We start from the raw sequence: 16,607 nt of genomic DNA, 5'->3' as shown, positions 1-16,607 counted from the left end.
ACTTCATCCAGTATAAACTGGAAGACAGAGAGAATGCACCATTGGCTTAGATGGGTGGATCTGGAGTTGAAAATGTGAGGGAGCTTCAAAAATCTCAATGATGGATGAGGCAAAGCCTACAGCTACACAAGGTAGAACATGGAGGGTGAAGGTTAAAGGAGAAAAACCACTGTTTATTTCTCTAGCCACCATCAGCTGTTCTATGCAGATGTGTAGTAGTCATATGGTTGGATTTAACCAGGGTGGGGTTTTGACAAATGAGTACAAAGGAAGGAGAGGGAATCAAGAGAGATGAAGGTGTGTGCAAGGGGGAAATAGTGATGGTAAGTCAGGCTATTTCTGCTGGGTCATGAAGTCTGTGAAGAGAATTTTATAAGCTGATGCATGTAAAGCACTCACAGCAGGGAAGATCTAAGATACAAGTGTTGCGAAGAGGTTAGCAATTTTTATTACTATTGCAGGGAAGTGAGAAAATGAGGGGGCAATACTTGGTTAAAAAAAATGGAGAAGGGTGAAAAGATCAGCTGTTATGTAAGTTTTCTAAGGTAATACCTCTCCAGAGGGAATTTCCTGACCAGGAGCTCATCCAATGATGCCATCATTGATTCATGTAGAACCAAACCAAATCAAATTCCTAATGTACCATTTCCAGCTTACCACTAAGGTTTCATTAGCCATTCCCTACCTGTGGAAGTGAGATTTGCCAGAGACTCTCCCAGATTGATCTTCCAAGTGAGTACTATTCTGGGTTCTTCGGGCCTAATGGAATGGCATCATGTATTGTGCCTTAAGGACTTTTAGGGGATCCCAATCACTACTTTTCCCAGACAGTTGCTGAAAGTGACCCTACCAATGGGTGTGCCTCCAGTAGCCAAAAAGGTATACTAGCCTAGGTATTGGTCTAAGACAGAAGTTTAAATTGAGAACATTGTATATTTAGGTTATGTGTGTAGGTGTGTGTTTGTAGAAATTCCAGATTGTAATTCTTCAACAGGTGACATCTTAGGAAGTGACTTGTTTTCTAGCTTAATCACTCATTTTCTGGAGGCTTTAAACAGATGTCTCTGTTTACATTCAAATTTAATTCCTTCTAACAACACCGTGATAGACAGTAGTTGAAGTGACTTGATATATAACCAGGGTAAGACCATGAAAATTTTTTTTTCTCTCTCCAAGGTAAAAAGCAAATTGCAGTATTTTTATGAATTGTAATAATAAAGGATTGGCTAGATCGATTTCTGCACAACATCTGAGGAATGACAAAATTAAATCTGTTAGCTGGTGCTTTAGTGATAAGAGCAACAATTTAAATCTCCATAATTTATTGTGCCAAGAGCCAACAAGTATTTTAAAATTGGCCACAAGGGGGTGTTAAAGGACTACATATGTGCCCTAATCATCCTCTCCTCCCCACCCAGTCCTCCATTCCTCCACTCCAGTTCAATTCCTTACTTCCTGAATAATATCATTTCCTGGCAGCCTATGTTGTTTCTTATCACCAAATCTTGGTCCACCAACCAGGACACTAGGGGCTTACATTCAGTGTGCCTGACAACTCATGCAATGTTCTTCCTGATATTGGTATTCTGATTATCAGACTAATGTTTCCTGTGGTTTTTTTTTTTTCCCCATGTTTTTAACAAGTCGGTGACAATAAAGCCCTCAAGAGCGGACAGTTGTAACCGGGGAGTGGATGGGCCTCCTTTTCCTATTTGAAGAGATTATACCTTTAAAATTTGTCATGGTTGATATGGATTAAAATAATTTTGATTCTTTAATACATCCATCTCCAACATAGAGACAAACCTGTAGGCATGGAGGACCTTCAAAACCCTTCAGGCTAGAGCACAGGGTTGCAGCTGAAGCCTAACTTTGAGACTGGGTTCACTTAGATTCCCTGTATAGAATGGGGCTTCGAATTTTAGTCCCCTTTTGTGGCTTGAATGAATGGTGGCTACCTCTATATAATTGCTTTTTTGCATGAAAAGACAGTTCATTAATTTGGGATGAAGGTGCCATGATTCAGCATCATGCCCTCACAGGGAACAGAGCTACAGATCTACTGTTTCCTCTGCAATGCTCAGATTAGACTTATGAGCCACCTGATCCACACTGGCCTCCTCAGGAGCCAACACTGAATTTAAATTGTTGCTTTTAGATACTTTGTTTAGGTCAGATAATTCCACGGACTACATGTCATCTAAAAAACAATAATGCCTGGATTAGTAACATTCAAGGATGGTTTGGTATTCCCTCCTCTTACCAGAAATAATTTCACTGATTGGTTTTCTAGGAGGAAATGCAGCCATTCCATTGATTTGTGACTTTTCCCCCCTCCATGCTTCCACTATCCCCAAAAAACGGAGTATGTGCCCACACAACCACATGAAGGGGGTTGTCAATACTGAGGGTCCCTTATATGGGATTGCTCCTGCTCAATTCTAGTTGATTCACTGATCCCAGACAAGCACCATGTTGCCTGGCTCCTACCTGCCAGTCAGGTGAGAACTTGTTGCAATCTGCTGCAAATGAAGAATCCCCTGGTTTAGTTACAGCAGGACCACAACTCCCTCATTTCCTTCCCATGTGAATTTCTGACTAGTTCCTTAACTAGCCCACTCATAGGCCCACTGGAAAGAGGTCTGTTTGGGTGATTAGAGGTTGATTTTTCCTCAGCTGTATCCATCCATTCCTTTATGAGAGTTTCTAAGCAGGTAGAGCAGAGTGCTTCCTCAGGGTTTCTTCTGCCTTGGGGTGGGGGTTGTTGGCATGTTGGGAAGACAGAAAGTAGAGGACAATGACAATGCTGCCAATAGCCTTTTAATCCTGCTGGTCTCAATATAAAATTTCCTAAGGGCTTCTCCCCCCAAATCCTTGCCAAGTATAGAGGTTCAGGGACAAATTTACTTGTCCTCTACTTATTATTTTTCCATTTTGCACTCCAAAGCACTGGCAACTAAGAAAACTACAGAAAATTGTCCCAGATAGAAGGCACAGGAGGTAACCCAGTTTGTTACTTTTGCAGCATCTTTAAGACTATATTCCCTCCTTAAGTTATCCAATGCTTCCTAATATCTTTTCCTCTTAAGCCGGACAAGAACAGTTAACTTTACTTCCATGTTCTCAGGAACCTCAGAGGATCCTCTCATGGCTTTTCCACATGTATGGAGATCCCAAGTTTATTCTTTGACTAGTTTCAGTAAAACTGCAGAAATCTGTAGATATCCTTAATTATATCCTCTATTTCTATTGCACTGCTTAAAGGAAGAAGATAAGGGTACATGATCTGTTCTTGCCCTAAGAATAGGACTACCCTATAGGTGACAAGCCCAATCAGGTCTTTGGGATGCATAACCTAAAAGGAGAGTCAGGAGAAGAGTGTCTCATAAAATCCAAAGATTTTCATCCCATTCCTGGGTGAGGCCTGACACATGAAGTGGCAAGCAGTAGTTTTATTGGACAATGCCCAAGAGGTCTTTTTCTCCCCTTCTACAAGGCCTCCATGTCCGCTACCTCCTTTGTACAACAAATCACATCTTAACAGATAATTTTTTTCCTGGGCACTAGCTCAGCTCTTAACAGAAGTATTTAGGCAACATCTGAATATGCATATTAATGTAACTTTCTGCTTTATAATTTCCATAAAATATTTACTTTATCCATAGCACCTCTCAATTAGAGGTGGAATCACTAAATGCTACATGTAGAAAAATGGAGGGTTCTAATAAGTTAGAAAATTCTCCCAAACCTCCCGACCTAGATCAAATTTCATTGATGTTTTCCAGAAATGAGTTTACCAAATTTGGCACTATATTCTAGTGTACTCACCTCTTACAGTCCCAGTCTTTCTTGATTTGGGGTAAGATGCAGTGAAGAACGTTAAGAAAATCTATTACTTAACGCCTTTAAGAAGCAAACTATTTGGGGGCTGTTTTTGTTTTCCCAAAAGCAGTATCATCAAAATGTGGGGAAGGGCTCAGGTGGTACAGAATGTAGTGACCCAAGTGATGGACCTTCTTTTACACTATAATCATCCTACTGCATTAAGCTAAAAAGTATGAATTTGTGGGTGCATTTCTTTTTACTGTGGCTAACTGGTTTTAAGGGCCTACATAATTGAACAAACTAACTCCTGTTCAATGAAGACTAGAAGCTTGGAACCTAAGACGAGTTGCAGAAAGCTCATAATTAAGAACTACAAATTGTTACTTTTCCCATGTATTGTCACATGTGGCTCTCCTACCACTTCCCTTTGATGAAACACATACTAAAACCCATGTTACAGAGACCAAACATGGTTTTTCTGTCTGGAAGCCCTGGATTGGCACCCCAATTTTCTAGCACTTCCAGGGAAGTTAACCTGAACCCCCAAGTCTTCCATAATTCTGTATTTGCAAAGCTGTGTGCCTATGACTACACATACTTTAAGAGCCTATTGTAGTATTTGGAATTCAGAGATTTATGATGGCAGCACAGTAACATAATAAAAACACATAAAAGAAGTCTATCTGCAAATTTTAAAGTGTAAGCTATACTTTATACTCTTTTTAAAAATTTAACACTGCATTCTATGACAACTGCTAGAGGCTTGCAAAGAGCAGCAGCTCTGGCTGAGTTTATACTACTTTTCTTATTCTTCAGTCAGTAAATTTAAGGACACAAGCTTTGGAAGTTTAATACAATAAAGGTTCTCTTCTATCTTTGGATTTAACAGCAGCTAAAGCTAATTAGAAAGAATACTTTGCATAACAAAAATTCCAATTATGAAAGGCAAAATATAGGCATGTCTTGCTTAGATTTGGGAGCATAACTGCTCACAAAAGGATTCACAGACTTTTTTTATTGTTAAGCTGCAACATACATGGTTTAATACAACAAAAAATATTTAATCAAGTGAAAAGTAATAAACCAAACAATAAACACACAAAACAAAATATTTTCCATTGGAAACACGTTAAGATGAATACGGGGCTTCATTACCATCTTACTGCAATTTTCTTATGTGTTACTAAGCTACATACCCCATGTTTTCTGTAATCATGCAGATATGAATGGAAGTTTGAATGATTAAATAAATGAAAAGTCCATTTACTGCAGAGAATCATTTCACAAGGCAGCCAAACTGGATCTAGAGAACAAAAATCATTCAAGAAATTCTCCACGTATTTGGGTTCATTTTAGAATCCATGAACCTTAAGCTGTTCCTCCTTGACAATGCCAACCTGTAAAATAGAATCTAGTTTAGCAGAATCACTCTAAGGAATATATAAATTCACCTCTAAAATAGCATGGAGAAGTCATTAGAAAGCATCATTGTTACCAGCTTAAAGCAACAGTTACTTGCGGCATATATTGTTAGTAACAACGTGATACACATTTGAGAACCCTTCTGCATAGACCATTCTAATGTTGAAATAAACTGGATAAAGGTCCAGTTTAATAAATAGCAAATAGGTATTAAATATATATTTCACTCAATTAATTGATTTACTTCATTCACATGATTTTTAATAAGTAGGAAGCAAATTCACATTGCCTTTAAATATAACTTTAGAAGAAACCTCAAGGTTGCAGATAAATCACCCAATCACTCACCTCCAACAGAAACTGGCAAATATTTTTTCTTTGGTCACCTTGAAGCTGAATAACCTCTCCGTATTCAGGATGCTCAATCACAGTACCATTACAGGCAAATTTCTGGAGAAATATATAAATGTACAACGTAACTGAGCTGAATACAATGAATTTTGAGTTCTACCATACAACTAAAATTAACTATTTCAGTAGGCTTGAGTCTATATACATTTAAGAAACAGGTTTTGTCACCTGTAGTCCCCAAATTAAGTTAATTTGAAAATGATTCAGCAGATCCCACAAAACTAAAGGAAATGATTTCATGTGGAACATTAAGAACTAAGCATTTCACATGTTATGAGATTTTAACTGTTTATCTTGGAGGCCATGTAAATCTTAGATAGCAGACCAAACTGGGAGAATAACCAAATATATTGAGTGTTAATTTCAAGAAAGAACACAACTTTCCAGTCATTTTCACCCACACTGATATATTTATGTAAATGTGAAAACCATATTCAAATTCAAAGGTGTGAATCAATAACTAAACTTTAATCTTTCCTTCCTTATACCTTTACCTTTTTGAAAGCTTTCACAAGTTTCTTTTTGTCATAATCATCTGCAATGCCCTGAACAGTAGTCAATGTCTTTCTGCCGTTCCGTTGCTGGATTCTTATATGAATGTAATCCTCAGTCCCTGCCGGGAGTAAGTCGTCACCCTTAGTTGCATCAGCAAAGGGGTCTGCAAAGGGATACAAAAAAATTCAAGGAAGAAAAATATCTTTCCAGAAGTAATTTCCAGAAATATGATACACTACAAATCTAGACAGTAAGCAAAGAAGGTTTTAGTGCCTATGCTTTTTTTGTGGGTGGGGATGAGAGTGAGGCATCAATAAAACCTCAGAGGTACCCTACAAAAAGAAACATTTAAAGAAATATGTCCCTTGTAACTTGAATATTAATAAAATTTACAGGTGGATAATGTTTCGTTGAACATGGTCCTCTAATGAGGGAAAAGAGACTTTAAAACCTTAATTTTATAGCGACTATAAAAACGTGCGTCATCGTGATTACATTCTGATGTCAACAGAAACATTAAAATGAATCCAGCCTGATCATTTAGTAACTTCTTGCAAAACAATCAAATTAAAATATATATATTGCAAGAGATGTAATTTTACAAACTACTACGCAAGTACGTAAGACTGGACCACTGCCCTGTGACAGATCAGAGGCCTGTATCAGCATCTTTTACTTTACGTTCCCAAGAGCTGCTCAGAAACTGCTCTGACCCCGAATGGATGCTGATCCCCTAAACCCCTACACTAGCCTGGCATCCCCCTTCCGAGGGGCAGCGCACGTCCAGGAGGGTCGCTGAGATGTCAAGGATCCGGGGCGGAGGCGGGAGCCGCGTCAAGGCGGGGATAGGGCAGCGTGGGGTCTCCAGCCGGATCACCGGGAGGAGGGGTCGGGGTCGGGCGGCCGTCCTTGGGGCAGGGGTCTGAGACACCGAGGGTCAGGGTAGCCAAGGGCCCAGTCGCCATTTTCTGGGCGCCGAGACAAAGCCCCACTCGGGGTGCGGGGAGGACAGACAGGGGAGGGGACCCTTCCGGACGGTGGTCGGGGATGAGCGGCCCCGGGGAGGACAGGAAGGAGAGGCCAAGAAGCGAGCAGAGGAAGGGAGGGGGGCGGCGGCGATCAGATCTTACCGAAAGATTGGAGGTTCTGGATAGTGGACATGCGATACTAGTGTGAGGCCGGTGAGGGGATAAAATTCCTGCGGGGCCCGCCCGGATCACCGTGTCAGGAGCCTGTCTGACCAGAAAACGGAAATAAATAAGGAGATGCTTCGCCCGGGGGCTGGGATTCGACTGAAGTGGCTACGGCGGCGGAAGCCGGGAGGCGGCAGGAAGAGGCGACGGAGGAGGCGGAGGAGGCGGAGGAAGAGGCGGCGGCGTCGGCTACTGGGAAGCGAGAGAAGAGGCGGCGCTGCGGCTTCTCCCACAAAATGGCCGAAGGAGACTATTTAGCCGCGCCCGCTGCCTTCCCACGTGACGCTCCCGCGCCACGCATTCTGGGACTTGTAGTTTTCCATAGGTAGCAGGGCTCGGAAAATCTGGGGCGCGTGGATTTCTGAGACCGCAATTCCCAACAAGGAGTGCGGTCGCCGGCGCTGGGCGGCAGAGGAGGCACGGTATGGCGGGGTACAGTCTGGGGAGCTGCAGATGCGGCAAGAAGTAGCAAGTGTGGAGCTTGGTTCGTCACGCGCCGGCAGAATACTTTTGGACTCCCTTTCGGTCTTCCTTTTCTCCGTCCCGCGTACAGCGGCAGCTCCGACGGTTGGGGACTGGGGGGTGGGGAGGAGAGTATCCGTTAGTCAACTTGGAAAGTCCTGGTAGTGTAAGTAAAATCAGAGTGCCTAGTAGGCACTTGCAGATGCAAAACAAGCCTGTAGCTCCGGCTTTCTACTCGCCGGCCGCCCCCCGCATTCCTGCTTCGAAATTCCAGCTCCCTATTGCTGGAGCCATGTTGGTCCCCATAAAGGTTCGAGGTGGGAGTCTTTCCCCCCCGTTTACTCCGACCTTTGATTCCCTAATGCTGTGGTTCTCAAACTCCAGCGTTCATATCTGAGAGAGCTTGTTGAAACAGATTGCTAGACCTCAACCGCAGAGTTTCTGTTTGAGGAAGTCTGGTTGCGGGCCGGGAATTTGCTATTATAACATATCCCAGGTGATGCTGATGCTACTGGTCCCGAACCAAGGCTGAGGACCACTACCTGAACGTCTCCAGGGGTCTGGCATCTAGTGGGGGCCAGGTGTGTGTCAGCTGAACCTCTCGTCTTATATGCTTCATAAGGTCAAACATAGAGCCTTGAACAGGGTGGGTACCAGATATAAATTAAGGGTGAGCTCAACAAATACGTTAATTAGTAAAACCCCGGGTGTCAGAACTGTAATGTCTTCATATCAAGTCATACACATTCGCACTCAGAAAAACAAACCTGAGACTTTGCGAGTGGGTTCACCAGGCAGATATGCAGTCGTCAGACTTGGGTGGATTTCTGGAAGCAAAGGAAAGACTAAAATTTAGTGATTCTTAACCTTTTTTGTGTGTGCTGAAGCAGTCTTGTGAAACCTGTGGACACCAGTCCAAGAATAATGTTTTTAAGTGCATAAAATAAAGCATATAGTATTACAAGGGAAACCAATTATATTAAAATTAAAAACATTACATTCAATATGCAATTGTGTAAAGGCCAGGAACCACATGATCATTTGTCTGATAGAGGGAATGAAAAAGTGTACCACCAAACCCATAAATTATAATATGTTAGAAAGTATAACTCAGGAGGATAAAGAAAACCCTGCTCTATATCGTAGGCTGGTGAAAGCTATGAAAAAGTACAGCCAGGTAGACCCTGATTCCCCAGAGGGGCCAATGATGCTTAAAACCAATTTTATTGGTCAATTAGTTCCTGATTTAAGGAGGAAACTCCAGAAACTGGCCACAGAGCCACAGATCCCTGTAAATGATCTCATGAACACCACTTTTTCTGTCTTTAATAACTGGGACAGGGCTGCAGAGGAAGAAAAGGTAAGGAGGGACAGGAACAAAGCTCAGCTCATAGCGCTTGCCAAGAATGGCAAATAGGCTGCCTCAGGGCCACTCGGGGTCGAAGTCAGCCAGAACCTGCTATAAGTGCAAAATAATGGGGCACAGGAAGAAGGAGTGTCCTCAGGGATGCCAAGAGCTTCCGGGGCTTTGCCCTAGGTGTGGGAAAGCTGGACATTGGGCCCAGGAGTGTGTTGAGTTCCAGAGGGGAGTCGAAGCCCTCCCAAAAGCCTTGATGACCACTCCTGACCTAGACTGAGGAGGCCCAGGGGCCATTAGTGGCTTCCTGGACATCACCAAAGAATATCAGTTTTGACACACCCCGAGTGACCTGTGATGTGGCAAGTAGGACAGTTGATTTCTTAGTTGATACTGGAGCTGCTTAATCTGTTTTGACCTGTCACTCAGGCCCGTTGTCCCCGTGAACCTGTCCTATAGTAGGGGTAGATAAGAAGCCTAAATCAAGAACCTTTTACTCAACCTCTTCTTTGTTGAATTGGCTGTGTATTTTTAAATCACTAGTTCCTGGTGGTGCCAGAGTGCCCTACCCCTCTTCTAGGAAGGGTCTTGCCACAGGCATTGGGCACGCAAATCAACTAATAGGCTGCTTGTCCCCCCAAAGTCCTGAGGACCTTGGAGAAGAACCTGTAACCATGTGTCTGGCTTTTGCTGGAGCCAGAAACCCAGACAAGCTCATCCTTCCTGAATTAATCAAATCAATCCAGTAGTATGGGAAATGGAAATACCCAGGAGGGCCACTCATATCTCCCCAATCATAACGGTTATAAACAGGACCAACCCTTCCCCAAGAAAACTGAAGATATAATGGGTATCAAGCTCCTTATCCAAAAGTTCCTAAAAGTTGGCCTCCTAGTTCCTTGTCAGTCTTCCTGTAATATCCCCATCCTGCCTGTGAAGAAGCCGAATGGGACATCTGGTTGGTGCAGGACCTTAGGACTGTGAACAGCTTTGTCATTCCCCTTCATCCTGTAGTTCCCAACCCTTACACCCTTCTTAACAAAATCCCTAGCTCTGTCCTGTGGTACTCAGTCCTCGATTTAAAAGATGCCTTCTTCTGGATACCCCTATACTCAAACTCCCAAGTTTTGTTTGTCTTTGAGTGGCAAGGGCCGAGGAATACTACCCTGACCAAGCTTACTTGGACAGTTTTACCTCAAGGGTTTAGAGATAGCCCTCATCTTTTTGGAAATGCCTTAGCACAGGTTTTAGCTCATCTACACCTGGAATCTTCAGTATGTTAGATGATTTACCAGTATGCAGCCACACTTGGGACACCATCACCACACTTCATTTTTTGACTGAACAAGGATATCGGGTTTCAGCTTCCAAGGCTCAAGTTGCCTTACAAAATGTTCTTTATCTCGGGTTTGTCCTTACTGCAGGGGAACATTCTTTGTCATCCCAGAGAGTCCAGGCCATACTCTCAGTGTCTCTCCCTGGAACCAAGAAGTATATAAGAACCTTCTTAGGAATGGTGGGGTATTTCAGAATCTGGATACCTTGATTCAGGGAAATAGTACGACCCTCATATGAAGCCTCTGGGGGCTAGATAGTGCCCCCTTGGAATGGGAAGTGGAGCAAGCTGCTGCCTTCACTGGCCTTAAAAGGGCCCTTACCTGCCCACCTGCCTTAGGCCTGCCAAACGTGGAGAAGCCCTTTTACCTGTATGTTGTTGAGAAAAACGGAATAGCTCTAGGAGTTTTAGTACAAAAACTAGGGAATGTCTCTTGACCAGTAGCATATTTTTCAAAACTGTTAAACACCACAGCCCAGGGTGGCCACCATTCCTCCGAGCAGTGGATGCCACCACCCTACTTATAGAGCAAGCCACCAAGCTGATGTGGGGACAGACCCTAATAGTATGCACACCCCACCAAGTCAGACATTCTAGAGGCAAGAGGACATCAATGACTTTTAAACAGTAGACTCCTAAAATATCAAACCCAACTATTAAACACCCCCGAAGTCCAAGTGCAAGTCTTTACTACCCTAAATCCAGCCACCCTGTTGCCCATAGGCCCAAGCCAAGAGAATGCACCTCTTGAGCACTCAGATACAGAAACCTTAGCCCAAAATCACTCTAGTCGACCAGACCTAAAAGATCAACCCCTGCCCAATCCAGAGTTAGAAAGGTTTACAGATGGGAGTAGTTTCATGAGAGAAGGAATCAGGAGAGCAGGGTAAGGATATACTGTAGTATCCTTGCATGAGGTTATTGAAGCAAAGCCTCTACCTTCTGGGACCTTGGCACAAAAGGCCAAGTTTGTAGCACTTGCCTGTGAACTAACACTAGCAGCTGGGAAAAGTCAATCTTTATACCAACTCTTAGTTTGCTTTCCTAGTGTTACATGCTCACTCTGCCATCTGGAAAGAAAGGGGTCTGCTCACTAATGATAAGACCGCTATCAAGCAAAAGCAAGAAATTCTCCACTTGCTGGAAGCTATATTGTTTCTTCAGAAGGTTGCAGTAATCTACTATCAAGGGCACCAAAAGTCTGACTCCCTTGTTGCTAAAAGAAATGCCAAGGTAGACAGGGTTTCCAAAGCAGCCTCAGAAGGTATGACCCCCATAAAGACATTAATACCTAATATTTCTCTCCCACCTACACCCTCTGCTTACACACAGGAAGAGGAAAAACTAGCAAATAGGTATGGGTGTGCACAAGAGGTGGGTGGATGGCCTACTAAGGAAGGAAAAATTTTCCTACCTAGTGAGATTCAGTTTCTTAGGATGATGTGTTTAGCACTGAGGAAACCTCTTCAATTCGGTCTCTTTGAAATGATGTATGGGAGGCCATTCTTGATCGAAGACCTAGTGTTAGATCCAGAAAGCCATCATTTAACCATATACTTTACCTCATTAGGAACAACTCAAAAGTTTGTTCAGTACCTAGGAGCTCCATTCCTCCCAGCTCCAAGCCCCAATTTACCTCTACCTAAAATAAAACCTGGACAGTCTGTCCTAATTAAGACCTGGCATAAAAGTGAGCTGGACTCCCAACTCAAACCTAAATGGAAGGGGCCTTATTCTGTAATTCTTATCACCTCTACAGCAGTCAAGGTTAGTGGAATCTCCAGCTGGGTGCATCTATCCAGAGTCAAGCCTGCCTGTGAAAAGCTCCTCGACTCTCCAGTACAGAAGTCTTTTGAGTACCAACCGCTAAGGACTAAAACTTTTGTTTAAAAAACAAAGCTAAGTATACCTCTTTGCACCATGCTCCCTAAATCAAGCCTCCTTTTCATTCTTTTAAGCAGCCTCTCCATAACTGCTTCTGAACACGCCTTAAAAACCCACCAACTAAACCTGTCCAATTGCTCGATCTGCATGCACCAATATTTGGCTACTGTAGCATGGCCTGCTAACAGTACTTACTGGGGAACTGCAAATCTTACCATTTCCCCAACTCTACAACATACAAAACCATGGTCGCATTATACATGGGATCCTTTAGCTAACTTTCCAGGGGCACTTTCCTACCTTCTAGAGCAACTGAAAGTTCATCAACCTGCAACACCTCCTGTTACAGGAGTATACTCCAAAGTAATAATAGCCCCCAATTCTACCTTCCCTTTTTGTGTCAAATCCAATTCCACAAATGGTCCATACCTGGGGGAAATACCACCTAATCTGTGCAAGTCCATAATATACATCTGTCCAAATGGTCGCACGTGGGAACTTGAAGTAGCAAGCTCGGGCACCAAAACCCAAGCCCAAGGACACCCCCGGTCAGGAAGTCCTGCCTTCTGTCGCAGTCCCCACTATTTTCTTACTGCCAGGTTAGACGAGGCGGCAGCTATTTTTTTAAACCAGTCCTTAATTAATTGCCAGGACAAAACACAATTTTGTCAAAATAGACCCAATCCAAAGTTTTTTCTGAAAACTACTACTCAACAGGAGGAATGCTGCAAAGTAGATCCCAGTATAACTGGCCCCTTTGTTAATATGACCTGGCAAAATAAGAAGCCACCCGGCATTCTTTTTCATGATCACCCTGAAGCACCATCACCCCCTCTTTCCCCCTTAATTGCCATTCGTATGAGCCTCTCCAAAATACGCCTCCTCGCCCCAGAGGCCGACCCTAACCAACGTACTTGTGGAGTAGGAAGAGGTAGAGGCTGCATTACCTCAGTCTGTGGACATCTTGCTACCCTGTTCTTTGATGTCACCCTCAAAACAGAAGAGGGGCTGTTTTTTGTCTGTGGAAATAATACATACCTAACCCTGCCCAGCAACTGGACAGGCTCTTGCACTTTAGCCTATGTAAGCCCCAGCTCTACTACCTAGATGGTTCTACCCAAGTACCTCTCCCTGCCTTTCACTCGTTTTCTCGTCAAAAAAGAGCAAGCAATCCCCATCTTAATACCCCTTTTTGCTTCAGCATTCAGAACTGGTTTGGGAATTGGGGGTTTAGTCACTAGCCATCAGTTTCATCACAATGTTTCTCTTGAATGATCTCACAGTTTGCTACCCATGGCACAGGCCTTAGGTCTCCTTTGAACCCAAGTAGAGTCCCTAGTCCCAGTAGTTCTTCAGGATAGATGTGCCTGAGACCTGCTCACAGCAGCCCAAGGAGGAACCTGTCTCTCTTTAAAGGAAGAATGCTGTTTTTATGTAAATCAATCAAGACAATTCCAACAAAATATCAAACACCTAATAGACCAATCAACACGTCTCTGTGAAAATGCGGAAACAGATTGGGAGCAGCTTTCTTCCCTCCCTGGTCTGTTATCTTGATTCTTTCCTTTCTGGGACCTCTAATACCTTTGCTCACTCTCCTCTTATTCAGACCATGCATCTTTAACCTTCTTGTCAAATTTGTCTCCACCAGGTTACAAGCCATTCACAGTAAACTCATGCTGACTCATGGGTTCTGCCAACGCTGACTAAGGGCCTCCCGTCTCTAGCCCATCTAGAGTAGCTAGAGAGTTCTACACCCTGTCAGGCAGGGACTACGACCCCTGGTCAGCAGGAAGAAGCTCCAGAAGATAGACCGCCGCCCCTCAAGTACCCCATAAGAATAAGGGTGTATAACTCTCTCAGGGGGAAGTTGAGGCAGGTTAGACACAGAAAAAAGGCCTACAGCAGACCTTGAGGTGCCTTTGGGTTCAGCAGCAGGGTAGAAGCATCTGGAGATAACAGTTAAGTTCCTGAAACCCAGAGCTCAACCACAAGTGACAGACAACAACCTCTTGGAAACAATTGGTTGCTTAAGATAAAACAAGGATGGGAAAAAAGGGGTGGGGGGGCAGGAATGGAAAATTCCAGTCCCCAAACTGTACAGCTTGCCCATAAAAACCCATGTGCCAAACAACCTGGGGTGCATCTCTCCCGTGAGCATGCCCGCACTCACCCCTTGAACATGTAGTCTCTTTTCTTTAATAAATTTTATCGTTCCCTCATACCTGCTCATCTCAACTTTGAATTCCTTCTTGTGTGGAGACATTGAGCCTGGAACAGGGCTCTGGTGACACAGGAGCTCCAGTAACAGGTGTGGCCCGAGAATTTGCTATTATAACATGCTCCCAGGTGATGCTGATACTACTGGTCCCAAACCAAGCCTGAGAACCACTGCCTGAATGTCTCCAGGGGTCAGGCATCTGGGGGGGCCAGGTGTGTGTCAGCTGAACATCTTATTTTCCTGATATGGTCAAACATAGAGCTTTGAACAGGGTGGGTACCAGATATAAATTAAGGATGATTTCAACAGATAGGTTAATTAGTAAAACCCTGGGTATCAGAATTGTAATGTCTTCATATCAGGTCATACACATTCACACTCAGATAAACAAACGTAGAGACTGGGAATAGGTTCACTAGGCAGATGTTCAGTTGTCCAACTTGGGTGGATATCTGGAAGCAAAGAGATAGATGAAAATTTAGTGATTCTTAACCTTTTTTGTGTGTGCTGTAGCAGTCTTGGGAAGCCTGTGGACCCCAGTTTAAGAATAATGTTTTTAAGTGCATAAAATAAAACACATAGGATTACAAGGGCAGCCAATAATATTAAAATTAGAAACATTTCATTTAATACTAAAAGTATGCTTCTTAATGCATTAATTAACAAGATCTAGCAGCAGGTCTAATAACTGTTATTTCAAAAAGGTGATAAACATAAAAGACATTTTGAGATGTTTGCAGCATGAGAAATGGAATATGAAAATATTTGTAACTTCTATTGGTGCAAAGTGACAGGTCCTTCTAATACTACTGTACTGTTGCCTACATTCATAGTGTAAGGAAATGTTAAATGTTTTCCCATCCAATTTTAGGATCTTCCCCAATTTTATCCATGGACTAAGGGATCTGTAGACTTATGCCGGTTTGAATGTATTGTGTCCCCCAACTGCCATTATCTTTGTGGTCCTATGGGGCAGACATTTTGGTGATGGTTAGATTTGCTTGGAATGTGCCCCACTCAGCTGTGGGTGATGATTTTGATGAGCTGTTCCCATGGAGGCGTGGCCCCACCCATTCGGGGTGGGCCTTGATCAGTGGAGCTATATAAATGAGCTGACTCAAAGAGAGGAAACTGAGTGCAGCTGGGAGTGATGTTTTGAAGAGGAGCAAGCTTGCTAGAGAGGAACGTTCTGGGAGAAAGCCGTTTTGAGGCCAGAGCTTTGGAGCAGACGCCAGCTGCCTTCCCAGCTAGCAGAGGTTTTCCAGACGCCATTGGCCATCCTCCGGTGAAGGTACCCGATTGCTGAGGTGTTACCTTGGACGTTTTGTGGCCTTAAGACTGTAATTGTGTAGTGAAATAAACCCCCGTTTTATAAAAGCCTATCCATCTCTGGTGTTTTGCATTCTGCAGCATTAGCAAACTAGAACAAGACTCAAGGTTAAACATACCTGCATGTGATAGTCTTTTGTGATTAACGATGCTAAATTGTACCATTTATTGCAGGTTTACTATTTCTCTATCATAAGGCTTAAATACCGTGTTATTAATCTTCATAGTTACTCTGTGAGGTAGCTGCTAATCCATTTAGCAGTTGTAGAAATGGAGGCTTGTCTAAGTTAAATAACTTACCCCCCAGAAATCAAACTTTTAGGGATCTAAGTACATTTTTGGTCTTCTAGCCCTAATTTTCAAATGAAAAACACTTGTTATCCAAATTAAGGTGTAATGTTCTAGAGCTGGTTCCAAAACAAGGAAAGTTAAAAAAAAAATGCTGTTCATTTGTTGATTTCAGATACAGTGGTTTCTGTTTGTTCTTATACCTTCATTAAGTGTGTTTTAAAGTAAATTTTAAAACAGCTCTAGATGAAGTGCAGAATAAATAAAATACCTATTTCCTTTTTCATTTTTTTTACTAGATACCTATAAATATTTTGCATTACATTGTTTCTCAGAAGGAGCCAAGGGTGGTCCAATAAAGAAAAAGAAACATACATAAGTTAA

At 43.0% G+C, this 16,607-nt stretch overlaps 2 protein-coding genes and 1 long non-coding RNA gene across 4 annotated transcripts; 1 reads left to right on the top strand and 2 right to left on the bottom strand.

Moving 5' to 3' along the window:
- Positions 1-4,825: 4,825 nt before the first annotated feature.
- Positions 4,826-7,584, bottom strand: EIF1B (eukaryotic translation initiation factor 1B). The gene is made up of 4 exons (XM_037828829.1): positions 7,284-7,584; positions 6,153-6,316; positions 5,596-5,697; positions 4,826-5,222 (listed from the first exon to the last, which is right to left on the bottom strand). The coding sequence occupies exons 1-4, from the start codon at positions 7,312-7,314 to the stop codon at positions 5,178-5,180; spliced, it is 342 nt and encodes a 113-aa protein (XP_037684757.1). The 5' UTR covers positions 7,315-7,584; the 3' UTR covers positions 4,826-5,177.
- A 73-nt stretch (positions 7,585-7,657) lies between these two features.
- LOC119543044 (syncytin-2-like) lies at positions 7,658-15,647 on the top strand. 2 transcript variants are annotated; one of them, XM_037847677.1, is made up of 2 exons: positions 7,658-7,768; positions 12,261-15,647. In XM_037847677.1, the coding sequence occupies exon 2, from the start codon at positions 12,422-12,424 to the stop codon at positions 13,490-13,492; it is 1,071 nt and encodes a 356-aa protein (XP_037703605.1). In that variant the 5' UTR covers positions 7,658-7,768; positions 12,261-12,421; the 3' UTR covers positions 13,493-15,647. The 2 variants fall into 2 exon arrangements, with proteins under 2 accessions (XP_037703605.1, XP_037703612.1); XM_037847684.1 differs by having other exon boundaries at positions 7,742-7,830.
- On the bottom strand, positions 7,878-11,992 carry LOC119543055. Its single transcript, XR_005218520.1, has 3 exons — positions 11,916-11,992; positions 8,576-8,635; positions 7,878-7,921 (listed from the first exon to the last, which is right to left on the bottom strand). It is a non-coding gene; the product is annotated as an uncharacterized LOC119543055 (long non-coding RNA).
- Positions 15,648-16,607: the final 960 nt, after the last annotated feature.

Source organism: Choloepus didactylus, chromosome 1 (assembly GCF_015220235.1).
Source record: "Choloepus didactylus isolate mChoDid1 chromosome 1, mChoDid1.pri, whole genome shotgun sequence".
Lineage (NCBI taxonomy): Eukaryota > Metazoa > Chordata > Mammalia > Pilosa > Megalonychidae > Choloepus > Choloepus didactylus.
The sequence above is the reverse complement of the archived record's forward strand: the minus strand, read 5'-3'. Positions and strand labels throughout refer to the sequence as shown.

What these genes read in the sequence shown, in the direction of transcription:
- EIF1B (XM_037828829.1), bottom strand. Translation starts at nt 7,314, where the DNA reads ATGTCCACTATCCAGAACCTCCAATCTTTCG. An exon ending in TTGTGAAAGCTTTCAAAAAG is followed by an intron (nt 5,698 to 6,152) that starts GTAAAGGTATAA and finishes ATATTTCTCCAG; the next exon opens with AAATTTGCCTGTAATGGTAC. An exon ending in TTTGCCAGTTTCTGTTGGAG is followed by an intron (nt 5,223 to 5,595) that starts GTGAGTGATTGG and finishes TCTATTTTACAG; the next exon opens with GTTGGCATTGTCAAGGAGGA.
- LOC119543044 (XM_037847677.1), top strand. Translation starts at nt 12,422, where the DNA reads ATGCTCCCTAAATCAAGCCTCCTTTTCATTCTTTTAAGCAGCCTCTCC.